This window comes from Marmota flaviventris, chromosome 5 (genome assembly GCF_047511675.1).
Source record: "Marmota flaviventris isolate mMarFla1 chromosome 5, mMarFla1.hap1, whole genome shotgun sequence".
Taxonomy (NCBI): domain Eukaryota; kingdom Metazoa; phylum Chordata; class Mammalia; order Rodentia; family Sciuridae; genus Marmota; species Marmota flaviventris.
In genome coordinates, this window is record NC_092502.1 from 121,964,812 (window position 1) to 121,992,532 (window position 27,721).

Here is a 27,721-nt window from a genome sequence, read left to right on the forward strand (position 1 = left end):
ATCTAAAAAGAATAAATAAAAAACATTTTATAGTATCTCATAAGTGTATACAATTTATCTTTATCAGTTAAAATAGAGATACACATGTACAGATAATTTAAGAACAATAAAAAATAAAGCCTATTAGAAAAAAAGCCCTAGTCAGGTTGAAGTAAGGACAGTCCACATAGAAAGACAAGTAGGGTGGATAATAAAGATTAATTACATGGGAGAGAAAGACAAGGAATAACTGAGTGAATAGCCAAGTATATTAAGAATAAATGGAAGCTGGGCATGGTGGTACATGCTTGTAATCCCAGTGGCTCAGGAGGCTGAGGCAGGTGATTATAAATTTGAGGCCAGCCTCAGCAACTTTGTGAGGCCCTAAGCAACTCAGCGAGACTCTGTCTCAAAATAAAAAATAAGAAGAGCTGGGGATGTGGCTCAATGGTTAATAACCCCTGGTTCAATTCCCAGTTATCAAAACAAAAAACAAAACAAAAATGAAAACACACACACCCAAAACAAAAACAAAAACAAAACAAGAAAAAGAATTGGTGCCAGGTTTCTCTGAGAGTTGTAAATTTGGGAAGAGAGACTGCTTGAATAAACCCTTTTAGTGTTTGATCAAATCGTAAGATTGGTGTGAACTCATGGTTTGCATGTGGCTGTGTGCATATAGGTTTATATATACTATTTTGCATTTGTGTGTATAAAACTGCGTATATTCATGTATATATTATAGTTCTATGAAGAGGGCCTGTGAGTACTGATACCCACATGAGCTAGCACTCAGATCTTGGTTTTAATTTTTTTGCTTTTTACATGAATATTTAATTTATTCACATTTAGTGTAACTGACAGTTGGATTTAGGTCTGACATTTTCCTATTTTTTCTGTTCCATTTGTCCTTTACTCTGATTCCCTTTACTCTCTTCTGTGACCACTGAGTCATATCCCTAGCCCTTTTTATTTTTTGAGAGAGGGCTTTGCTAAGTTGCTGAGGCTGGCTTTGAACTTGTGATCGATCCTCCTGTCTCCGCCTCACAAGCCACTGGGATTACAGCTGTGTGCCACACACTGAGGCTCCTTCCTTCTTTTGAGGTAACTGTTTTAAAACTAATACATAAAAGATAAAATTGTACATATTATTGGAGTGCCATGTAATGTTCTATATATGTATACATTATGTAGATTTGGGTTTTCAAGTATCATTTTCCATCAAAGGAATCGAGTTTTTTGGACAAAATGGCTGATCCAAGAACCAAAGCAGATGACACATAAGATGGCACTGAAAGTAATGGAGGTGTCCAAAGAATAATGGTGACTTGCCAAGGACAGAGCAGCTAGTTCTCAGAAGCTCCTACTAATCAAATCTGTTACAAATTGAGTAAATTCATGACGTGCAATTAATAAATAGAAGAGAAAGTTCTTCTTAATGGCAAAATGGCAACTAATACCATATAAGGAACAAAGAGAAAATAATGCCATTTGGCAACCATCTGAGTAATAAGAGCCAGGAGCTAGCAATGGATCAGAAATAGGCTATTTATGTAATACTTAATATTTAGGTGAGTATTAATTATAAAGAGAAACAGTAACTCCACAGTGGCAGTATCTATCACTGGTGAACCCTGAACCTTGTATGTCTCCTCTGATGGTAGAGCCAAGCCTGCACGCTCTGAGTCTCATTATGAGGTAGCACCAAAGTCAAATTGAGGGGCTTCTAAAACCAATAACCTATAATTATTAAGAAATACTAGGTCCATGAAGGTCAAGGAAGAACAAATGACCAGTTCTATGTTTCTAAAACCGAAGAAATATGACAGTAAGAGCAACAAGTAATCCTGGTTTGGATCCTCTGGCTATAAGGGACATAATTGGTCAGCTAGAGAAATCTGACTAGGGTCTTTGGGTGAAGGGTATATAGCAACTGTTTGTTGTTCTTGCAACGTTTTTATGAGTATGAAATTATTTTTAAAAAACCTCAAAAGTAACAAATTAACTTTTGTTCAAAAATTTTTATTTACTATAAAGACAAAACACCAAAATAGGTACAAATACTATAAAATTGGTTCAATGGGGTAAAAATTTTAATTAAAATATCTTGATATATTTAAAATAACAAAGGATACATTTAAGCCAAATTTTCTTAACCCAGAGATTTTTTTTTTTTTTTTTTTTGTAACATTTGTTTACATAGTAAGGTGCTAATAGAAGTTAGCCCTTAAGCCCTGGAAGTCTTAGGAATCATAGTCACACAGCAAATATAATTTCGTTGTGAAAGTGAACTTTGGTAGAAGAAAAATCTATAGGACACCTGAGGTAGTAGAAACTGGAATAAACAGCAGTAGACGTTATTTACAATTTGTGTACCAAATAACATTAAGAACACAAAAATAATTACACAATACAATTTTCAGTCCAGCTTTGATCCAAAGAAAATAGAATATTACATCACATTTGCATTGAAAACAAAACAAAAAACAAAACACCACAATTACCAGCAAGCTGAGGGAACTGCAAACAAACTCAAACACAGTGGATTGACATCTAGAAACAGTTTGAGTTTGAAATGTGGTGGGCATGGTGATCTACAAAGTAATACTGATTAGCTGAGGTTCCTCAGTTTATACAGTTTACATTTCTGTCAGACATAGTATTAATCTGACCGATGATCTTCCAGTACATAAAATGGCAAGAGTGCGTCCTTTAAAGCTTGCACATGAGAGACTTGGAAACAATCTTATTAGAATTGTGAAAATTCTAAGTAGTCAAAAAAACCAAAAACAAAAACAAAATAAAAAAGCAAAGTACAACACATTTAGAGCTACCAAACTTCACATTTCTGTACTATTTTTAACTCTTCAAATATTGCCAATCTTCCAAAACAAAGGAATGTAAAATTTCACTAAGAAACACAATCACATTAAAAAAAAAAAAAAACAAACTGCCTTTTAAAAATTATAGCAATATATCCCTGTAAACTTATCTTGTAACTTCTTTTACTTCCAATTTGTGTTGTACATTCTAAATGTACTCTATATAGCTTATTTAGTTTATCCTGAGTCTTTGAGATTAACCAATTCTATTTCACACTGGCTTCTGAAGAGTTAAAACTTAACATCTCAAAGTTGTGTTTAATAGTTAATCAGTACATGATTTAAAAGACTCACATACATGAAAGGATAAGAGAGCTACCATTTTCCTTCAGAATTCCATGCATCTGAATTCAACTCCAGATTAAAACCATTAAATAACTGCACAAAATTCAAGAAATTATTATGTAAATAAAATTCAATTTCACTTTTTTTTCTGAACACTTTTTCTAAGTTCAAAGCAAATTTATTTTTTAAAAAATTACTGATTAATAGTTGAGTAATTAGGTTACTTCTTCTTTATCAGCTATACCTAGTTTAAAGAGACGATGCATGGTGGAAGGAATATAGCAGTTACATTTTATAATCAATGGTAATGATGAATGATGGATTGTTATATAAAGAGTAAGTCTTAAATGGTGTGAAGTTTCCTACCATTTAGCGAAAGAAACCGAAACACTAAAAAAATTCAAATAAATTTCAAGGTAATCCTGTTCTTGATTGTAAGCTGAACAGTTGATTTTGTTAATTTATATTTAACTTGCACAGTAAAAGTAGTGACTGACTCAATATAGGCAGTACTTTATTATATTCCAATTAAAAATTTTTCAATCTGTAGTTAAAAACTCTTGCAAGAGCAAGATATTTAATAAATTCTAATTCACACCTAGTTCTATTTTTTTTCCTGTTTTTTTTTTTTTCTGGTTTGAAAAGATCACCTTTCCCTGAATATTAAAGAAAAATGAAGGTGAAATGAAAATACAGATCCATAATTTCCAAAAACGAAATGAATGGGCCAACAGTAAAATGCACATGAACCACAATTGCCCAGGCATTTAAAAAAAAAAAAAAAGTCAATTGTGGGTCAAGAAGATATCAACTTTAAAAAATTATATATTTACTGCTACTCATACCATACTCTGACCTAAAAGAGGCAGATACTGATTTTTATAGCCAGTGACCAAAAAAAAAGAAAAAAAAGGAACGGAATTGTAGAACCCCCTGCTTGTGATCACTATATGAAATGGAAGAATAACTGAAACATTAAAATAGATCCTGAGCCCCTCAGCTGCTAATATTGCTGAAAAAGTGCTCCAAAAAAAAAATAAAATTATGCTTCTGTTTAGTCATGCAAACGTCATTGCTTTCCTGTTCACCTAGGGCCAGTTCGTTGAAAGGCACGGTTTACAGTTTCTGCACAATTTGTGGACTTTTGCATATTGAGCTTAGGTACAGATCATGATTTGTCAATCACATACTTAGGTAAGGGTTCCCCACTGGCCTCATTCATAGCTGTACAGTGGCATGAAGGCCAGTAGAATATCGACGTGGTTCCCCACGAAAGTTTTTTTTCCTTGTTGAGCATCCTGTCTCTATTACAGTTTTTATTTGTATAAATTGGCTACCATGTTGTACGGAAGACTGGATGCTTCAGTAGCTCTCTTGATGGAGGTCTGTCCTGAGGTTGAAGTTCTAAACAACGAAGAGCCACATCACGTAAGCCAGGAGACAGATGTGAAGGGATTGATGGGGCAGTAGTTGCACTAGCAATCTGTAAGAAAAAAAGCAATAGTGTTGAAATTTTCCACAAGTGCATTTTGGATATAGAAAACATATGCATGAATTTCAAAACCTCTATCTATACATGATTGTCCACTGCATTAATTTTTATCTTCAATTTGGACACACCTTAATTCTTAGTATCAAACACCATGAAGAACTAACTTTTTGATAAATAAGTTAAAAATGAATCTAAATAATTTAAACCTACCTACTTCTAATCATAAGAAAACTTTCCCTTTTCCCACCCTAGTAAGTGAATGCTTTGGATTAAAATATACAGATATAAAAAAATTCTAAAAAGTCTATGATCTTATACCAAGATATACTTGACTGATATGTATACACCTTAAACACCAGAAAACAAAAAATATAAAACAAAAAATGACATCCATTCTCCCTATTTCCAAATGTAACCATTCACCTATTTCTCGTATTTCCTTCATGAAGTTAAAAAGTCAATATTTTCATACTTTAGATTTTCTTTATAAAATTCCTACAAAAGGGAACACTTTATACATTCTGCTCTTTTCACTTATTACTATATCTCATAGCACTTTGTAAATCAACACCACCAACTTGACCTTACTCTCAAAATGTGTACAGTTTTACATTGTGTGTATAATTTCTTAGTGTTGGGCACTTCCATTAGTTCAGGTTTTAGATTCTACAATTAATTGTGCAATGGATAATCCTGAACTTGGCAATTTCCTATGGATAAATTTAAGAATGGATTCCTAACAATGGGCAGAGCTGAATCAAAGAATAAGGGCATTTAAAATTTGGGCAGCTATTGCCAAATCACTCTCTTAAAAAAAAAAAAAGATGCTATAGCAACTTAAACTAGCACAAAGAGGGTATAAAAGTATTTGAAAAAAGCTGTTTTTCTACCTATTTGTGGCTTTCATAGATCTCAAAGTATTTACTGGGAGTTATGGAAACTGAAAATGTCACAGTATAATTCTCTTTAAATTCTACCTGTGAGGAAGAATGCAATGAAATCTGTTATAATATTGAACTGTGCCAATCTGAAACTCATTTCCATTTGTTTCTGGGATTTTAACAAAGCTCTAAAAATAACAGCAAACTTCACACTGATCCTAGCCATGAATATTTTATTGAGTAACTTCTGTATAAGACTCTGGAAGGGAAAAAATGAATCAGACATGAACAGACTCAAGGAGCGTCAGTTTGAAAAAGATAAGATGGGAACATAAATAACCACAATATCAACAAAGGAAGGATCAGAAACAGACATATACAAAAATGCTCTGGGAGTCTGGAGAAGGAGCAGATGTGGGCAGAGGTGTAAAGAAACACCCAGGCAGCGGGTGCAGCACTGGCTGTGGGCCTTAATGAGATTCAGCATCTGAACCACAACAGAGAGGGGACAAGGGAAGCATAAAAGAACAGAGGGAAAGTGAGAGAGAACTCCAGAAAAAGATTATTAGAGAGGTGACTAGGGGTGGGGAGAACTGAAGGAAATTATGGCAGGTGAGGGGGTGACTGTGGGCCAAGTGGTTGACTAAGTCCCAGAGGTACTTCTGTTTATCTTTATACTACTCCCATGAAATAAGTCCTATTATTGTATCCATTTGACAAAGAAGAAAACAAATGGTAGACACAAAAAGTTATTTTCCTATGGTCACATTGGCATTGAAAGTCAGAGTTTGAAACCAGGTCTGTATGATTTCAAGGCCTATCACTTTGTCTACTCAAAAGATAAAAATCTCAACCAGTACACTAGTCTACGTTGGGAATTTGGGAATTGAAAAAAAGGTAAATAGGATTTGATAATTGATGTAAAGTTTTTAAATAAAGAAAACAGTAAATTAGATTTTTTTTAAAAAATTCTAATTGTGCAAAATACATGAAGAGCTTCAAGTTTTTAAAGTGACAGGTATATGTGCATATTTTGCCTGGGGACAGTGATTCAGTGTTTGTAAGAGACTTTACAGACCATAACAACCTGGAACACTGGAAATGGCTGTAAATGCCACATAAAAGTAGTTTAAAGTGACAACACTATCTAAATTTCTGGAGATATATACATATACATTTATTTCAAGGAAGATATGTCTTTATGTTAGGTTGACAGGGAGAACCCATGAGAATTTAAGTCACAAAGAAGTAATTTTTATCTCACAATTACCTTAAATATCAAAGCAAGGTGATTGGAGTGTTTTTCCGCATTCCAAGGTGGTTTTGCACAAGCCATTTCTATAATAGCACAGCCAACACTCCATACATCACAGCTCCTACCATACTGCTGACCTCTCAGGACCTAAAATAAAGCAGAGTTAATTTGGTAACATGATTCATTTAAAAAAGAGAAAACAATTTTGTAGTTCTGGATTCTAAATTCTAAGTTTACCTCAGAGCAAAAAATAAATAAATAACAATTTCCTGGCCTGCCTGATACGTCATTAATAAGCTTAATATCCTATGTACACACAAAAATAAACATCACAGAATTCCAAAGCAGCCCCCCATGATCTTAGTAAATTATGGGGCAAGTAAGCAACAAATAATCACTGACTATGAACATGAAGAACTGTGCATACAGTTCTTGAGAGGCTGAGTTCAGTGGAGCAATGCTCTATAGTAAATGTCTACTACTGACAAGGCCTACCTCTGGGCTCATGTCCCTTGGGAATAGATAATTTTAAAATATTTCTATTATGGATACTTTGGGTTTACTACAAAACAACTACTATAAACTAACCCACAGTACTTTGCCTTTAAGCAAATCTATTAAAAATGTTTGTCATTTTTTTCAAGACGAAGGAAAGGATTGAAATGAGGGTCTGAAATGTAGACATTGTTAAAATCTTTTTTTAAGGGCCCTGGAGTTCTAAGCATATACTGGATACCACTGTGAAGTAATGTGGTATAATGCTGTTACATAGACCTCCAAAATATTTTCTTTCATCACAAAGCTACTTCTCACCTCAGGTGCCATAAATGCAATTGTCCCCAATAACTGTCCCTGAAACTCTCCTGCACCAGTTCCTTTTGAAGCCAACCTGGCTGCAGCTCCAAAATCTGCAATTCTGAGCCTCTGACCTGTGCTGTCGATTAGCAAATTGGCACCTGTCAAGAGAAACAGGAAATGACCTTGTATGTTAAAAACAAAAGTAAGGACTGATTTAAAAAACCCAGTACTAAGAAAAAAGAAAGGAATGGACTACATGTCAGAGGTTAAGAGAAAGATCCTCTCTTCTCCCTTCACTTTATTTACACACAGATCTCTCCAGTGTAAATAAAATCTAAAACCTCAGAAAGAAAATCTGGAAAAAAACAATTAAGGCATACAAAGAAAAAGGACAGAGACTTGGTGAACCTTTCAAAAACCTTCAGTATAATGATTTCCAAAATCTTTCTCCAAAATTCAAATTTTAGTATAATTTACATTGTAAGACAAAGTTTTGTGAAAACATTCTGGTCTAGACCAATTTAAATTTATGCTCATTTCATAATTCTAGCTTAATAAAAAATTAATCTTTTTTTTTTTTTTTTTAACTTTTTTTCCTTTAGTTTCAGCATATGAGAGAAAACACATGACACTTGTCTTTCCACATTTGGTTTATTTCGCTTAACATAATGCTCCCCAGTTCCACCCATTTTCTTGCAAATGACCTAATTTCATTCTTCTTTCTGGCTGAGCAAAACTTCCTAGTGTACATATACACACACCACATTTTCTTTATCCATTCATCTGTTGATGACATGTAGGCTGATTCCATAACTTGGTTATTGTGAACTGTGTTGCCATAAACATGGGTATGCATATATCTCTGTACACTTTAATTCTTTTGGATAAATATTGATGAGTGGAATACCTGGGTCATATGGTGGTTCCACTCGTACTCTCTTGAGGAATCTCCATACTGATTTCCATAATGGCTATATATTCCCACCAAGGTGTATGAATTCCTTTTTCATTGCATCCTCACCAGCATTTGTTATCTGTATTTTAATAGCTACCATTCTAACTGGAGTGAGATGAAATCTCAGTGTAGTTTTGATTTATATTTCCCTGATGGCTAAAAATGTCAAAAATTTTTTTCAGATAACTGTAAGCCATTTGTATTTCTTCTTTTGAGGAGTTTTTTTTTTTTTTTTTTTTTTAAATTCACTTTCCCATTTAGTGAATGAGTTATTTGGAGGTTTTGGTGTTTTTTGAGGTCTTACTAGATATTAATCTATTGGAAGAGTAGCTGACAAGGACTTTTTCCCATGCTGTAGGTTCTCTCTTCAGAGTGTTGTTTCCTTTGCTGTGCAAAAAGCTTTTAAATCTGATGCTATCCCACGTACTAAGTCTTGTTATTATTTCCTGAGCTACATGAGTCTTACTGAGGAAGTGCTATCTATGCCTACACATTAGAGTATTTCCTCTAGGTATTTTTTAAATCAATTGCAAAGTTTCTGATCTTATTCCTAAAAATTAACCTTATAACACTCCTTCAGTAGATAGGCTATGTGAAGTACTAAAGAGCCTCATTATGAAATACCAAAGTTGTCCTTTATAAAAATGAACTAAACCACAAAAGATCTGAGTTTTACTTAACAGAAGTTTATGATATACCAATTACTTTAAATAAAACCAAGAAAAGAAACTTCCTGGGAGGCAGCACAATATGCAGCCAACAAGCCAAGTGATCAGGAGACAGCCTTTCTAGTACTGACATTTCTATAAGATGAGCGCTGCAGATTAAATGACCTTAAAGCTCCTTTAAGTTCTAGTATTCTAAAAATTTAAGTTATTCAGAGAAACAATCCCATAGTTAGAAACTTAGGTTAGAAATCATCAACAAATGTCCAAATTTTAAAATGACATTTATTTTCTTAGTGGAAAATAAAAGAATTCTTACCTTTGACATCTCTGTGAATGATCTGGTTTTCATGGAGGTAAGAAAGGCCACGAAGTAACTGTTCAGTGTAGTTAATGACTACTGATTCCTTGAAGGCTCCATATTTACTCAGCAGATGAGCCACAGATCCTCCTGTAACACAAACACAAAACAGTAATGATTATCAAAAACTTAGGCCAGAATTAAAATTGTCTATTACACTTTGATTTCTTAAGCTTGCAAGGCAAGAACTGATATTCTCAACTGAAATTTTCAATTCATATCTTACTATCAGAAGTGAAACTGACAAAACAAAATCAAACAACAAAACAAAACAAAAAACCAAGGTGAAACTGACTTACTAGATCATCTCAATTTTTATAGAATCCTCATGAAGCTAGTTTACTGGAAGCCCAAGATTTCAGAAAGCTTTAGAAGTTAATTTTGAATGGTACCACTTCTGAAGCATACAGTTTACTCCTCTATCTTCTCAATCAAAATATACAAATGCCTTTATTACCAACTTAAGTAAGCAACGCTAACATGTTATTTAGCAGAAGGTAAAGAGACCAGAAGGAGAAGCCAAAGGCCCAGTCATGTCCTACCATTTACTAGCTCTGACCTGGGGCAAGTCACAAACTCAATGACTTCATTTGGAAGTATTTACAATATTATTGTTCTTCAAAATTAAAAAAAAATTCTAAGAATTCTTGTCTAAAATATTATAATCTATCAAATATTATGTATTTCAATACGTTCAAAAATATTTATGCTGCCATAAACGCTGTGGACATATAAGTAGCCACTTAAGTACATAACTTACAATGTAGAAACATTAGAATAAATTAAAATACATAACATAAAAATAATTAATTAAAATAAAAATGTAATGTCTTTATTCTGAGATAATAGTCTAAAATATCTACATATTATTTTTAATTCTGTTTATAGATTAAGACGACTCCAAAATTTATATAAAGAAAGCATATAAGACAGTGAAATAATTATATGTTTAACCTAAAAAGTAGATCAGAGATAAGCAAATCTAAAAAATCAACACAATCTATTCACCACATCTTTAATCACTTATTTTACTGTATACTCCGTATAAGAGAAAATAAAATTCAGTCTTTGTTCAAGATGACAAGGTTGAACGAGTTTACCTGTACTAATTTTTTAAAAATATAACTTGACTTCTATATTATGTGAAAATACTTCTTAAATCTGTTTAATTAATGATGGCCACCCAGAAAAATATGGATCATATACAAACCAAATTTTAAAAAAAAAGATGATTCTTATAAACCAATACTATAAGGTAGAGGTAGTATTTTATTATATTAAAAAAAAAGATAAAACAAAGTAGTTATAATTTATGTTAGTATGTTAGAATTGGTTTGCTTTTAGAAACTCAATCTATTTAAAAAAATAAGTGTTCATTACACTGTTTTCCCTAAAGAGCAGAAATCTAAGTCTATGCATTATTACTCATAATTTAATATATGAACATACCTGCCATCCATTCGATAAAGAGATTGTAATTGCTCTTCTCACATGTGGCTCCTAACATCCTAATGATGTTCGGATGATTCAGATGGCTCATCATTCTTATCTCTTCTCTTAATGCTTCAACAACTTCTTCTTGCTCAGAAGATGTGTTTCTGACATATGTCACCTGTTTCAAACATGTTCACAAAGATATGAATTCTGGTGTTTCTCTTTAGTTCCAACAACCTGATCTAAAATGAACAAATCCAAATTAGCTTTTACATTAATAGCAGATGGCATTTGTACTCACGAGTGCAGTGTACTTTAAAAAAAAAAAAAAAAAAAACAACTAGCCAAGTCAAACTGTTTTAGAAAATAAGAATGTAGCATAAGCAGCAATGAAATATCAGAAAAATGAAACCAAAACTAAAACCAAAAACAAGAAAAATACTCTTAAAACCAAACCAAAACCAAAAACCAAACTAGGATACAGTCAAGATACTGATTGTTTGAAGACAACATTAAGATAAGAAAAGCTTGATCAGGGATAACAATCAATATGATTTAAAAATGAAAGCTTTATTATTTTCACATCTTGATAAGTATGCTCATCTGAAAAGCAACCCACAGAAAGCAAGGCAGTATTACACTAGTATACTGCTGAAGAGTATTGAAACCATACTTCTAATAATCATAACAGGCAAAAACAAATTAAAAACCAAAACAAAACATCCATAAGGCCCATCTTACTATTATATCTTACAATAACCAGGCTTCAACTTCTAATAAAGAATTCATGAGTGTGTAGTGCTTTGGTAACATCTATTTTAAAACTTAAGATTTCTCAAAGCTTAAATTGCTAAAGTATATAAATGCATGATTACATATGTCCTTTATTCACTTGTCCATGGCTCATTTTATAATTTGAATAATTTCACTTATGTGCTCACTAGATATTTACCTGTTTAACAGCCATTAAAGTTCCAGTTCCCACATCTTGTGCCTGATAACAAGAAGAAAATGCTCCAAGGCCTATCTGCTGACCTTTCAGCCATTCAGTGTCTTCTCTGTAAGGTTGTTTTGCTTTGGTATGTCCTGGTAGAGTCTCTAGTGTCTACATATTAAATGAAAGTAATTCTTTTTACTGTTAAATTAAAAGAGCAAGATTGTATAAAATTAACCTGGTAAAATATCATTCTTGTTTAGTCTGGTTTCCCAAATCACCTATAAAATTCATTTCTGAGCAGACAATGCTAGCAACCAATGTTTATTAAAGAAGTGATTACCATTACAGAATCAACCAGAAATGTTTCTGAAATAGGCCAGAACTATTACTCTTTAAATGATACAGACATTATTAATGTATACTTAATAACTGTATATGAACAACCTGTTTGCAATGATAAAAACAGCATTTCTGAATTATATTTTAGCATGCCCCAAGGAAACTCTAACCTCTTAAAGATGGTACTTACATCCTGTTGAATAATGATAATATCTTCTCCATTTTCAACCTGTAGTTGAGGAACTATGGGGAGGGCATCCTGAGACGCTGACATTGCCATGGCAATTGCTAAAGCTTCTTCTTCTTCAGCTTCCATTTTTTCTTTGCACTTTTGATTATGATTCACATCATCTTTGTAGGTATCATCACTTTCAGACTTTTCAGGAGAGAGGACAGCAACTTCTGACTTAAAAGTGACTGTTGTGTCACTTGAAGGCATAGATGCCTCAAGAAGGTCTTCAATACTGGAATTGAGTTCTGTATTGACATCTAATCTGCATTTCTCCTCTACTGGTGTGAACACTGTCTCGTCACTGGGTATAACAGCATTACTACTATTGCTGCTACTGCCAAAGCTGTCATCACATTTGGAAGTACTGTTTAGATCAAGTGTCATGCTATGTTTTGAAACATCTCCCTGTTTACTTGTATTACCAGGGGTGGGTCGAGATGGCTTTGGCCTGTGTATGTTACTGGAGGGTAAGGGTCTTGACTGAGTAAAGATTGGAGAAAGTTTATCTGAGTCTTTGTTTTCAGAACAGTTTCTCTGGAATTGTAGAGAAAACTTGCGTTGTGTTTGAGGAGATGCAGAAGGTATTTTGCAGGGAATAAAACCCTGAGGTCTATGCTTAGAGGCATCTGTTACAGAGCCAGCTGGTACAGATGGGGCAGATGAAGAAGGGGTCGATGAGCCTGGGAACATTAATTGGGAATGATGAGACAAAGGAGAGGAGTTCAAACATTGACTGTGGGGTCTGCCTTTTGTTTGAACCATTGGCTTTGGTTGCTCCATTGTTGTAGTGGAACTGTGAAGTCCTACTGAAATGCTGGCCAGTCTGTCAGAAATGTCCTCTGAACTGGCACTCAATTTTGTAGCACATAATCCTTTTCCAGTTTTCTCTAAATGTACTGTGAGCTCAAGGGAACTGTTCTCTGTGGCTTCTGGATAGCTATTAGAGGCAGATGCTTGTAAAAAGCTGTCCTGTCGACCATCCAAGGTGTCTTCTATGCCCAGCTGGATGGCCTCAGCAATTTCCACCTCATCAGCAATAGCCATCAAACGACGACGCATCCTGGTGAAGTGAGTGGAACTGGAAACATTCAGCATTTCTAACAGTTTTGAAAACACATGGGGTACTGCGGTAACCATTCTTGCAGAACTCAAATATATCCTTCGAGAGAGTTTACCAACCATCGAGTGGGAATTATCAATGGACTGCAAGGCAAAGGTTAAGAGGGACAGCAGCTTCTTATACCTGAAAGGAAACAAAACAAAACACATTCAATTTCTAGACAAGTTCAATGACTATAAAGGTATGGAACATTAAAAAAGGTAATTTATAGATTGTAAACTTCAAAAATAATTTTGTATGAGAGATCTTTAACTTTTTAATTAAATAGCTTAGACTTTAGGATTCTATGCCAGGCAAATATTAGGGTACAAGTAACTTATCTATGCTTTTAAATTTCTGAGCTTTTCATAAATCTAAACTATACCATTCTTGGAGAGAATGTGGGGTAAGTATGAAGAGGAAAGTCATATATTTGCACAGGAAAAAAAATCACCTGATTTCAACAGGCTCAACTTGTGAAACATCAGTACTGACAATGTGAGGATAAAATTCAGCAGGAAATTCCAATAACAGTCTATCAATAAGACAAAGGCGGCCCAGGAGTTCCTGCCAGTTGTTCGATTCAGTTTGGTTTCCAAGAATACAATTTAAGACATAATCCACACCACCAATACCAATGGATCCTACAAAAGGAAAGTAAAAATAAAATGACTTAAAAAGAGTGATATGAAAGTCTAAAACAAAATATGATTGAATGGTGTAAGGCCAATGAGAATACCCTGGATTATATTAGTTTTAAGAATTTCTCCTTGATAAACTCATATTTCTAACCTTAGCTGGGTGAATCAATTTACATAATTACTTCAAAATCCTGTAATGGACCCAGCAGAGACTAACTAGGTTAAGGAAAATGATAAAACATGCTGCATTAATTTTAAGTAATAAAATTAAGTAATAAAGTTATTACCCGCTTTAAGTATTTCTCTACCAACTGCCAGCTCTCCTGCTTGGCCTTTACACAATTCCAACAGTGTTGATATGGACAGCTGACTTGTACGGCTAAAAATGAAAGGAAAGCAATATAAATTCAAAATATATATCAATATCAGAGTAGTAATATAAAGCCTTGTGATAAAGCAGAAAAACAATATTTTCTGGAGTGTTTACTTTTCCACCATTAAAATCACATTAACAATACTACTCCAAGTAATAATAATTATTAGTAGGTCTAATTCATAAATTTATCACATACATTAAGCATAGAATCTTCAGTACTGGCTCTTAGAAAGCAAGTACTTATTTAAAAATCAGATAAAAGGTTTACTTTCATATACTATCTTTTTAAAATAAAAATGAATGCAAATTATGACTTTTTTATCTTTGAACTTTCATTAAGAATTTTGAAAACTAAAAACAAAACCTTGCTATCCAAAACCCTTGTGTTCTCCAGACTGAGAATATCATAAAACCCAAATATCATAAGATCCCTTTATAGTATTTCTTATGTTTTCAATTATTCCAATCCACCAAGTGAACAACCTGACTTTAGAATTTCAGAAAGTGAACAACAAATGCCACAAAACACCCACATTCTCAGAAAATTACCTATTCTAATATTGAAGACTCACCTGATTTTTCCTATGCATTTTCAAGTTATTTGTTAATTTGCCAATGTTTTTCAGGTATTTCCCCAAGCAAGTAGAAAACCTCTAATACTTTCAATCTGGAGGCTTATGTGAGAAAACAATGGAACCAAAACAGACTTCGTGGGATAAGAATCTAGGCACAGCTAGGTACTTCTTTTGTGTGAGTGTGCTTGTGTGTGTGTGTGTGTGTGTGTGTGTGTGTGTGTGTATAATGCTGGGTATTGAACCCAGGGCCTTGTGTATGATAGACAAACACTCTACCACTGAATTACATCCCTAGCCCTAGGTACCTAGTTTTTGAGACCCTCTGTAAACTCAGATAATTTGGGCAGGAAGACAAATATTGAATTGACAGAGATCTGGGTGCAACAAGAAAAGCAAAATAAGGGAGATTGAACACTTCTTGCAATCCAGGATCTGCTGGGATGTAAAAATGAGCAGTTCCAAACAGTCATGTACTATAGCTATATTTATTAAATGAAAGTGATTTTTCCTACCATTTTATAAAAGGGGAAAACAAAGAGAACCATTGGTCTGAAAAAAGCATGGCTTATACCCATTTTTACTGTACCAAACTTCACATTTTTCTCTCCAGTTAGTATTATTCTCATTTCTTGTCAATTTTTAAAGATACTGCAGGAGAACATAAAATCACAAAAACTAAACCATCATAAATAAAGTAAAATTCCATTACAATGAAAATAATGGAAGAGGTTCTTTTTTGATTATGAAAAGAGGGCATTAGTAGGTATAATGATGTCACTGGTGCCTATCCTGTGTAACTCTTTCTCTAAAATGAGATTACACTTATATATATATATGTGTCTGCTCTTGTTCTTATCACTGGACTTCAGATTATGAAGTTCTGTAAGAGAAGCAATCACAATACAACTTGTGCAGGTCATGCAGTTTTTTATGCTAGCTTTTACTTGTTATTAGATCCTTTTCCTAGACCTTAAGAGTCTTCTAAGTTTCTAAATTTTAATTTCAAATCTTACATTAGAAAACAATATTCAAAGACTCACTTAACAAATATGCACCAAATATTCTATGAGGTGTGAGGCTTGTGCTAAAAACTTTTTTTTGGTTTGCTTTTTGGTACCAGGGATTGAACCCAGGGGTGCTTGATCTCTGAGCCACATCCCCGCCCCTTTTTATTTTAGTTTCTTATTTCAGGTTCTCACTAAGTTGCTTAGGGCCTTTCTAAGTTGCTGAGGTTAATCTTGAATTTGCTATCCTCCTGTCTCGGCTCCCAAGCCACTGGGATTACAGGCATGTGCCACCCCGCCCAGTTTGAAGCTTTTAATACACAATGATTTGAAGTGGTGTGAGAAACTTTTCATACAGTGGTTTGAAGTGGTTCATCAATAAGGTCTTACCTATTGGCATCTGCACACTTGACTAGGATGGTGTCTACAACTGGCCGGAGAAGTCTCTGAAGTTTGATTCTCTCTGCCAAACTGTGGCAAGGAGTATACACCAGCATGGCTCTTAAAGTTTTCTAGGGAAAAAAACCTGAAGGTCAGTTTAACTACATTTAAAAAGCATCAGAGACAATGGCCTAATCTGAGACAATATGAGCTACCAAATAAATCATGATAGAAATGAATCATAACTCAAAGTGGTGTTAATTAAAATGGTGTTTAAGAAACAATGATAGGTATCATATATTCAACATTCTCACAATGTGCTAGGCATCATGGTTAGGTTTCTTCTACATAACATCACTCCAAATCTAACAGTTCAGATTTTTTAATTATTTTATAGGTGAGCAAACTAAAGTTTAAGAGAGACTTGTTAAGTTTAAAAGAAGTTAAATAATTTTACTAAAGTCATACTGCTAGCAAATGGGAAAATAGATTGTGAATCAGGTCTCTATATCTTACACTAGACCCAATTTAATCAATACATTAGTATTCCAGTTAGTATGATAAATGATGAAGTCACTCAATTCTGACCCCAAACATCATACTGTATTACTTCTCAAGAAGATTTATTAGGCACAAGTGGTAATGCAAGGAAGAAAAAAGACTATGAGAGGTAGCTTAGAGGCTGAGTTTTAAAAACATACTAGTTAAGAACTATTCTACAACAATGATTCTGAACTGGAGGCAATTTTGAGCTCCACTGCACATTTGCCAATGCCCAGAGACAGTCTTGCTTGTCATCACTAGGGGTCTGAGGGGGTAGAGGGGTGAGGTGGGTTTGCTACTATATCTAGTGGGAACAGGCTATGGATGCTGCTGGACATCCTAATAGTGCACAGGAAAGCATCCCTGGTGCTCTCCCATTCCTCACAAACAATTATGTGGCCAATGGCAACAGTGCTGAGGTTGAGAAACAATGGTCTAAGAAATATACACTTAAAGTTTTTGTCTGTAAAATTACCTCTTTATTGCTCTCATGAAAGACAACTGTTTAACAGGTTAAACTAGAAAAACAGCTTGGTGTCTATGTCATGGAACCCTCTTCTGTGAAAAGCTTCCTGAATTTCCATATAATATTTATAAAAAGTCAAGCAAAATGTTTATCATAAATAAATTCTCCTTGAAGAATTAATCTCCAAAAGATCAATTATAAAAATATATAATTTTTCTATGTTTTTTCTTTAGTGATAGCTATAAGTTTGATAATTTAAACCTTAACCATTCAAATATTATTTATTTGTGTTGAAAATATAAAACAATTATAACCACTTAAGATTTTAAAAAAATGAATGAATTTGCTCATTATATATATATATTTTTTTAAATTTTTTATTGTTGGTTGTTCAGAACATTACAAATTTCTTGACATATCATATTCCACACTTTGATTCAAGTGGGTTACAAAAGTTAATAACTAGAATCAACAAATGGGACTTACTCAAACTAAAAGTTTTTTCTCAGCAAAAGAAACAATAAGAGAGGTAAATAGGGAGCCTACACCCTGGGAACAAATCTTTACTCCTCACACTTCAGATAGAGCCCTAATATCCAGAGTATACAAAGAACTCAAAAAATTAGACAATAAGAGAACAAACAACCCAATCAACAAATGGGCCAAGGACCTGAACAGACACTTCTCAGAGGAGGACATACAGTCAATCAACAAGTACATGAAAAAATGCTCACCATCTCTAGCTGTCAGAGAAATGCAAATCAAAACCACCCTAAGATACCATCTCACTCCAGTAAGATTGGCAGCCATTATGAAGTCAAACAACAAGAAGTGCTGGAGAGGATGTGGGGAAAAGGGTACACTTGTACATTGCTGGTGGGACTGCAAATTGGTGCAGCCAATTTGGAAAGCAGTATGGAGATTTCTTGGAAAGCTGGGAATGGAGCCACCATTTGACCCAGCTATTCCCCTTCTTGGTCTATTCCCTAAAGACCTAAAAAGAGCATGCTACAGGGACACTGCTACATCGATGTTCATAGCAGCACAATTCACAATAGCAAGACTGTGGAACCAACCTAGATGCCCTTCAATAAACGAATGGATAAAAAAAATGTGGCATTTATACACAATGCTCATTATATTTTTTATTTATTTATTTTGCAGTGTTGGGGCTCAAATCCCAGGGCTCGCTCATTAAACGCACTTGCAAAATACTTGAAATATATTATTGTACAATAACATAAATAGAATTTTCAGTGCCTTAATGGAAGGAATGCCACTTGACAAACATATTACTTGACAAAGATTAATACGCAAAATTAAGTAAAACATGAAGAATCCCTAGTAAATGCAAAGGAAAGATATTTTTCTTAATGTGTATTGACAACATAAAAAAAAATCAAAGTAACTTTGATCACTTTTCAATCCCACAAAACATTTTTAATTGGTCATGGGTGAGGCAACCACTGAGGAAAACACGAGCAGCAAGACATTGTTATTTGGGGGGAGTAAGCAGCATATAAAGGAAATTTTAACAGATTAAAACCAATAAAATTCAAATGACAGATAAATGAAAAATTATAAATTCCTGGGATTATGAAGTAAAAGTAGAACTTGGATTTTCCAAAATTAAATCAGGTAAAATACTTTTACTGTACCTGCCTCCCAATCCCCCTGCCTTTTCCTTCCAGAGACACAGACAGATTGACTTAGGAAAGCAGACACACATTCAAAAATGAGGACCAGCTATAGACAAAAAGACAGTAATTTTATTATATCTTTAAAAGAGTATCTATGAAAGAAAGAAAAACCATAATGATATGTTGTGGAATAAAACTACTTACTAAAGCAGCAACGTACACTTTGTAGACAGGGTCAGCACAGACCATCGATAAGACGCTGCAGCAGGCCTCCACCACATCTCCTGAGATGCTGGCCTGGGAAGACCCGCTAGTGGCTCCAGCATTTGGGCTGCTTCCACCACTGCCCCCAGAATTTCCAGTGCTCTCCCCATTGGCCAACAGCAGGGCCCCACTAACATCATGGGAAAGACGCCTGAGGGCCATCTCTCTTACATTCCAGTTTCTAGAAAATAAGCAGCCAACGAGTTCCATTCCAAACACCTATATCAAACAAACACAATGTGAAGAAAAACTAATAAATCCAATGTGTTGAGTTAAACATAATTTTTTGATTATTAAAGAAAAAATAGTCATTTTTTTTATTCTTCATTATACTACTCAATTTCAATATGCCTAGTTTTTTAGAAATCCTAAGGAGGAATTTTACACTTGAGTCAAGGTAATTATTAAGTCATTAACACCTATTAATTCAAGGAAAATGATGAGTAAACTCCATAAATTAGATGGATATACTTGTATTTTTAGGCCTGTACCCTTCGTGTTTAACAAAAACAAAAAGCCCACACTAAAAAAATTGTGAAGAATTCCAACTTTATATTCATATTAAGGTAGTTTACAAAGAAACAACTGGAGCAAGATTTTTAAAAAAGCCAAGTCAAGAAAGGAACTAGAGTGGAGGTTTCAAAACAGAGTACTTCTCTTATAGATGACTGTAGTAAGTCAAAATAATTTATTTGAATTTGTCTTATACAAAATGGTTGAAAAAATATGTGGGTCTAGGCAAAACAGGAACTATGATGAATGGAGAGGAAAAACCAAATAACTAAAGAAAGAATGCGTGTGTTTAAATCAGTAATGATGCAATCAGAATTATGAATGTTGCTACAGTCCTCACTACCATGCCTCCAAAGCTGCAGAATAAAGAATCCCTAAAAAAGGAAAAAGGTAAATGGCATTGACATTATTAACCAATTGGCTAAAAATAAGCTTAACAACTAAGATAATTTATTGTGTGAAAAATGTCTACATATTAGAGATGAAAACACAATTTTGGGAAAAGCAGACCATGACATACTTATTTGTATGTGTCCTTTTAAAAAGGGACCTAAATAAGAATAAACCAAAAAGAATATAAACTTCTGGCACTCTTAAGTAGAATACCACTGTCTTAAGTTTTAACTCAGCCTATAACATTCTTAAAACAAAACAACTAAAATATATAACCTAGACCAAACCAAATCTTAAGCAAAATAAACTAGACTATGGCCTTGAAAGAACAGCATCTAATAGCTTAGAATCAACATGAGATTTCTTTATGGGATCCTGAAGGAGCAGGTCAAGATCTGTATTAAATATCATTAGTGAACTAGATAAAAGAATTGAGATGCCTTATTAATTTTGTGGATTTTATTAGATAATAGGTTGCTAACATGCTTAGAAAAGAGAATTGCAAAGCCGCAGAACTATAATGGTCATAAAAAGAAAAGGGAAACAAGTCCTAATGATGTAAAAGCTTAATGAGTTAATACATCTGTTCACAAACTTAACAGTATTCAACAGAATTTAACAAATTATAAAAATTATATATTTACTTCATTATTGTTTACTGAAGACACTGATTTTGGGCCCCACATTTTTTTCCAAAATAGCAGACTAAGCACTCAACAATCAAGAAAATCATGAAAGACCAAGCAACCAAAAACCTTATTTACTGAGGATGAAGAAGCAATCATAAGAGAAGGTAAAAGAATGAAAACTGTCCTTATAAATAAAATGCTTATTACAAAGTAATTACCACAAATTTTTCTTATTCATCCACTAAGCAAGCACCCATTTTTATATGCTGGTAGGATCTAAGGAGAAATTGAGTTTCAATGGTAGCAAATAAGAAAACTTTGGCAGGAATGAGGATTAAACACTGAAAAAAGCTAGCACTAAAGAGTTTCAGTTTCTACTCTTGGGTAGATTTTTTATCTGTTAGTTCAGGATGAGATGTTTCCAGATACAAAATCTGAACCTAGAAAGAAATTTTTAAGTCTAGCTGTATTAATACCAAAGTAAAAGTAAAATTCTCAATGGACTGAGTCATAATGAAGGCAAGCAAAATATTTGATAAGTTATAAAAGGGTAAAGAAAGGGGACAAACACATTAATTGATCTGCAAATCTTCTTTGAGAAATGAAGAATGAAGAACTATTTACCTGAATCCATGGCTCAGCTAAATCCTTATAAGCAGGAGGGATCTGCTGAGTTCCATAATGAGTAAGGTTAAAATTGCTCTCTTGATTCCTTCTTTGTGATCCAGCCAAAGGTTGCTGCTGTGTGGTTTGCTGTTGTGCAGCACGCAGGGAAGAAGGGGAATCCACGGGACTTGACAACTCATGGCTAAAATGAAAAATACAAAGTTTGCTAAAAAATATTAACAGATTAACAGATCACTTTGATAATATTTTTACTTTTATTTATCATATGCAAATCATTAATTCAAAATTACTACCTGTAGAAATCGTGGGATCTCCACTTAGACCTACAAAGGGGACATATTAAAGGTTCTCTATTTCTTCTACATTCTTCTGCCCCTAAAAAAATAAATAAATACAGAATACTTACAAAAATGTAAATGTATTAAGTATTTATATGTATTTATATGTCATAACTGTTCATAACAGTACAGGATTTCTATGGAAGGAACCACCAACAATTATTGGAGTATCTGAAAGCAGGCAAGCATAGCAGTTTAATTATTCTGATGCCTTTGCAAATGCTATTTTATTAGTCAAGACAACATGTACTTTTCTCACTATTGTTCAAAATGTTCTGCCCCATTTGATTACAAGGTTGGGTAATTCCGGGCCTTGCTTTGATGTTCCCCCTTTCTGTAAAGCTTCCCCAGACCTTCTTTCATGTACACCTTCCAGGTGGGAACTCTGCACTCCTTCTTGTATCACACGATATTGGATGTCGTTGCTCAGACAGATCAATTCTAACAGATCCTAAACTCTAATTTGTTGAAAACTTTACATATGGCCTAGGAACACTTTTTCCCCCGTTCTCATTAATTTCCCCACAACTCATCATACAATTCCAAATAAAATGGTTAGCTGGAGAGCAACTGTGTTGAGTAAGCACAGGGATAAAGGAGGCACCTACAGATGGACATGCAGTGGTGGTGCAGCTTGTTCCGGCAGCCATCTTCACACACTGTAAGACTTTCTTCATCAAGCATGCCCAACAAGCAAATAGGACACATTTGCTCTTCTTCATCCTTTATGCTATAAGGAAGGAGGAGCAAAAGTACTAAGTACAAAAGAATATAAGACAGAATTAATGCAATATGCTAATTAGAATTATGCTTCTTTAAAATACAAACACATTATTAGAAATAATCAAGAGCATCTTCTATTAACTATTTCAGGGATAATTATTTCTCCTATTAGCTTAGACAAATTTCAAATCAGATTCCATATATGTGTATTTACAGATTGTAAGTGTGAGTTAATTTGTCCTTGCCACAAATACAACTCAACACATGAACTGCGATCTGAAAAACAGCACTTGTGGGCTGGGGTTGTGGTTCAGCAGTAGAGTGCTTGCCTAGCAGGTGTGAGGCCCTGGGTTTGATCCTCAGCACCACAAAAATAAATAAATAAAATAAACTACAACTAAAAAATAAATATTAAAAAAAATAGCAATGTATCCCTAAAATGTGGCTACTGTGCCTTTTGAATAAACAAACTGCTATAAGGTTTGACAAAATGATATTTAAAATAAAATAAAAGTAAAAGCAAGATGCAGACCAAAATATATGGCATGACTTTGTATTTGTTTAAAAAAAAAAAAAGAGAGGGAAATAGTGTGTGTGCACACATGCACCTGTTTCTCTCACACTGAATAAAAGGAAGAATTTATTTCCTTGTGTTATATAATTTAAAAAAGTTGTACAAAGCTTAACAATAGTTACGTTGTGTGCAGTTGGTCTGGAGAGAAAGATTTTGCTTTATTTTACAAATAAAACTACATGGTATCAGCTTCCTTAGAACTAGATCTAGAGACATGTTGCATTTTAAATGTACATAACCTTTCATCTAGACTTCTAAGAAACAATGAAACAAAAATAGAGATATGTGTGAGAATATTCACTGCAATATTATTTAACATAATGAAAAAATGAAATCAATCAAATGGACATCAAAAAGAAGTTAAAAAAAAATTATGCTCAACCAGACACTATAAATCTTTCAAAAGGATAGGAAAGATGCAGAATGAGATGGACATCATTACCCTAAGTACACATATGAAGACACGAATGATATGACTCTATGAATAACCAGAGACAGGAAAAATTGTGCTCTACATGTGTACTATGAATTGAAATGCATTCTGCTGTCATGTATACAAATTATAATAAATAAATTTTTAAAAATAATGCACAATATATTATAGGGTGAAGAAAAAGGTAACATGACAAAATTCTAGCATGTACAAAACGTTTATGGCCGAATATGTCAAAATTGCAACATAAAATGGGCAATTATGTTGTATTTATTTGAATATTCCTAATATATGAAGTGCTTTTAGGAAATCAGTAAGAAAAATACTAATAACTCAATAGTAAAATGAACAGAGATAAAAGGCAATTAAAATAAAAAATACCAATAGCCAATACAAACATGAAAAGAGAAGTACAAAATGCATGTTAACGAAACCATACATTATTTTATTATTATTTTTTGGATTGGTAAAAATTAAATAGATTGGTAACATTTGGCCCCTGACAATGGCATAGGTAAACAGGTTGTCATATACACTGGTGGTAGGAATAAAAAATAAAATTTCTGAAAGGTAATTTTGTTATTAATCCTTAATATATTCAAATGTATATATTCATGACTTAATATATTCAAATGTATATATTCATGATCTAAAAGTTCTATTTTCTAGGATGCTGTCTTACAGAAATATTTTAAGCATGTGAGCAGAAAAATAGAAAAATTTGTTGCACTTAGTAGACAAATAATTACTGGTATACTTAATATCAATCAATCAAGGTAATGATAAATTAAATTATGGTGTACCAACAATATAAAAAAAGGAGTGTGTACTATTTTTTTTTTTTTTTTTTTGTGGTGGGGCTAGGAAAAACCTGGGACCTTATACATGCTAGACAAGTGTTCTGCTACTGAGGAACATCCCAGGAGTTACTTGGGAAAATGATATTTAAAATAAAATGAAAAGCAAGATGCAGACCAAAACATATGGCGATGTTGAGAGCCACAGCCGAAGGGGCCCCAGCAAACTTCCAGCTGCCAGCAAACTTCCAGCTGCCGGCTGATGATTGGCTCACAGCAGCCCCAGCAACATCTAGCTGATTGGCTCCTCTGCGGTGATGCTCATTGGGCTGTTTCCCTGCCCTTTCAGACCACGGAGCTGCTCATTGGGGGACTTTTTTGGCTCCGCCCACATGACCCAGCCAATCGGCCTCAAGAGCAGGAGGATTGTGGGAGGTGGAGAGAAGCTTGTGTGGGAGAGAGAGGCTTGTGAAAAGTCGGTGGTGGCAGTTGAGGCTCTGAGGGTTTTTCCTGAGAGGCTGTTTTGTTTGGCGTGTGTGGTTCTAAAAATAAAGTTCGTTTCTTTTGACAAGTGGCTCCTGAATTGTGCCCAGCCAGACTGCGGCATTTGGTGGCCCGTATGGGGAATGAACCCGCGACCTTGGTGTTATCAGCACCAAGCTCTAACCGACTGAGCTAACCGGCCACCAGGATCATATGCAATTTGTTGCTGCTGATCCTCATAAGGTCCCTTTCCTAACAACATATCTAGATTTCTCTGAGGATAACCAGCTGCTGCATTTCGCCTAGCCGTCTCCTTGCAAAATTCCTCATTGGCAACCTTCCATAACAGGTATTGTCCTCCATTTAGCACAGCTTTACACATATTAGCCCAATCTGCTGGCGTCATGTTCAAGTTGTTAATGGATTCGACCATGCTTACAGTGAAGGGTGCTTGAGGACCATAGGTTGTTACAGCCTCTTTTAGCTGCTTCACTGTTTTTTTTACCACAAGTTTTCACTTTTTACCACAAGTTAATCTTGGAGTCAATCCTAGAGGATTGATACCTAACCATATTTGGCAGATGGACGTCACACACTTGCCAGAATTTGGAAAATAAAAATATTTGCATGTTACAGTTGATACTTATTCTGGATTTTTGATGGGCTCCCTTCATGCCGGAGAAAAAACTAAAGATGTTATAGCTCATTGCTTACAAAATTTTGCCACTGTGGGTGTTCCAAAACAGTTAAAAACAGATAATGCCCCTGGTTATACTTCTACCTCTTTTAAACAATTTTGCTCAACATTTGGCATTACTCATATAACAGGAATCCCATACAATCCACAGGGACAAGGCATAGTTGAAAGAGCTCATCAAACTATTAAAATGTACTTATTAAAGCAAAAAGAAGGAATTGGGAAGGGGTATATATTCCCCAAAGATAAACTTAAAATAACCCTTTTTACTCTAAACTTTTTAAATTTGGATTCATCAGGACTTAGTGCTGCGGAAAGGAATATGTGTCCAAAAAATGTACATAAGCCCAAGGTACTTTGGAAGGATATTCTAACAGGACAATGGAAAGGTCCTGACCCAGTAATTGTCTGGAGTTGGGGGTCTGTTTGTGTGTTTCCACAGGGAGAACAGCAGCCGATTTGGATTCCAGAGAGATTAACCAAGGTCCTGACCCAGTGATTGTCTGGAGTCGGGGGTCTGTTTATGTGTTTCCACAGGGAGAACAGCAGCCGATTTGGATTCCAGAAAGATTAACTAAAGCGATTTCTACAGACCAAAAAGAAGATGACTTGGCTCAAATCCATAACAACTGATATCCAAAACTCCAGTTTGGCTATTCTTACATCTGCAACAGAACCAGGATGCTTTTTTCAATATCTATTTTATTACTGCCCTTTGCCATATCATGAAGTTCTATTTTGTTTTTTGAGCTCATACAGACCTAGGTTAATGTTTTGCTGATCAGTTCTATTTTTTGACTATAGAGTTTTTAAACATTGCAATGGAGATTTCACCTGTAGAAAGTTATAAGGCCTTTACTATAATGTTATGTGTTGTATGTATTATATTATGTGTGCACACTTGTGTTTTGTGTTATATGTTTGAATGTATGTATGTCCATATATCATATATGATGAGCGCTCATGATAAAATGGATCCAAATATTTTTTTTTTCACGTGATTTATATGGTTTAATTTAAATTGGGTAAACAACTGTTGAGGATTGTTTTAATATGTAAACAAAAAAGAAGGTTAACAGATCTGTTTGTTTACTTTCACCTTTCCTTTTCATTATATTTAATAATTCTCTTAAAAATAATGTAAATTGTTAAGAAAATTGTTTTCTTTTAGTGCCTTCTGTAATGTTACATAATTTTTTCTTTAGCCATTATTGCCAGAATTCCTATCTTCATCCCAGTGCCGGTGAAGACAATGTAAATTGTTAAGAAAATTGTTTTCTTTTAGTGCCTTCTGTAATGTTACATAATTTTTTCTTTAGCCATTATTGCCAGAATTCCTATCTTCATCCCAGTGCTGGTGAAGTCAAAGATAAAACCAATCTACAGCTTCTACAATAGCCATCACTGAACTGCTTGCAGAACTTGCCTGGACACATTGTGAGCTCACCTGTATGCATTGTGAACTATCTGTTGGTGCAGCGACTTGTGGTAGTGTTGGGGTATTTTTGCTGATGATGTCATTGGTGGTACAATTTTTCCAAAAGGAGCCGTCAATTGGCTTGGTGTATCTTCCTCCCTTCTGCTTGTCATGATCGTCCAGCTAAAATTTGGGGGCCAACAGAGGTGAGGCAAAGAACCTCACCCCCCCGCTGGTACAAAGACCTCTCCACAGGTGTGGCTGTATACTGGACCGGTAGTCAGTGACGGGTAAGATCCAATTGCAATGGTACCAACCTAAGGACCATATGTACTATTGGACAACCTAAGGCAGGCACGGTCCCTAAGCCACATGCTTGTTGTTTAAACAGAGAGGGGGAGATGTTGAGAGCCACAGCTGAAGGGGCCCCAGCAAACTTCCAGCTGCCGGCTGATGATTGGCTCACAGCAGCCCCAGCAACATCTAGCTGATTGGCTCCTCTGTGGTGATGCTCATTGGGCTGTTTCCCTACCCTTTCAGACCACGGAGCTGCTCATTGGGGGACTTTTTTGGCTCCGCCCACGTGACCCAGCCAATCAGCCTCAAGAGCAGG

At 34.6% G+C, this 27,721-nt stretch overlaps 1 protein-coding gene and 1 non-coding gene across 4 annotated transcripts in view; both read right to left on the minus strand.

Moving 5' to 3' along the window:
• Positions 1-1,985: 1,985 nt before the first annotated feature.
• Map3k1 (mitogen-activated protein kinase kinase kinase 1) overlaps positions 1,986-27,721 on the minus strand; it is a 79,794-nt gene continuing 54,058 nt past the window's right edge. For 2 of the 3 annotated variants that reach the window (XM_071612601.1, XM_027938111.3), the window contains exons 7-20: positions 22,593-22,714; positions 21,940-22,021; positions 21,644-21,827; positions 19,425-19,703; positions 16,581-16,702; positions 14,523-14,614; positions 14,049-14,238; positions 12,454-13,738; positions 11,940-12,092; positions 11,003-11,165; positions 9,512-9,643; positions 7,588-7,730; positions 6,790-6,921; positions 1,986-4,629 (exon numbers count right to left, since the gene is read on the minus strand). In XM_071612601.1, coding sequence (XP_071468702.1) covers positions 4,480-4,629; positions 6,790-6,921; positions 7,588-7,730; positions 9,512-9,643; positions 11,003-11,165; positions 11,940-12,092; positions 12,454-13,738; positions 14,049-14,238; positions 14,523-14,614; positions 16,581-16,702; positions 19,425-19,703; positions 21,644-21,827; positions 21,940-22,021; positions 22,593-22,714 — 3,229 coding nt within the window. In that variant the 3' untranslated portion in view covers positions 1,986-4,479. Of the gene's footprint in view, positions 4,630-6,789; positions 6,922-7,587; positions 7,731-9,511; positions 9,644-11,002; positions 11,166-11,939; positions 12,093-12,453; positions 13,739-14,048; positions 14,239-14,522; positions 14,615-16,580; positions 16,703-19,424; positions 19,704-21,643; positions 21,828-21,939; positions 22,022-22,592; positions 22,715-27,721 lie in introns of those variants that run through there. The other variant, XM_071612600.1, reaches the window with a different exon arrangement.
• Trnai-gau (transfer RNA isoleucine (anticodon GAU)) lies at positions 25,123-25,196 on the minus strand. The gene has a single exon. It is a non-coding gene; the product is annotated as a tRNA-Ile (tRNA).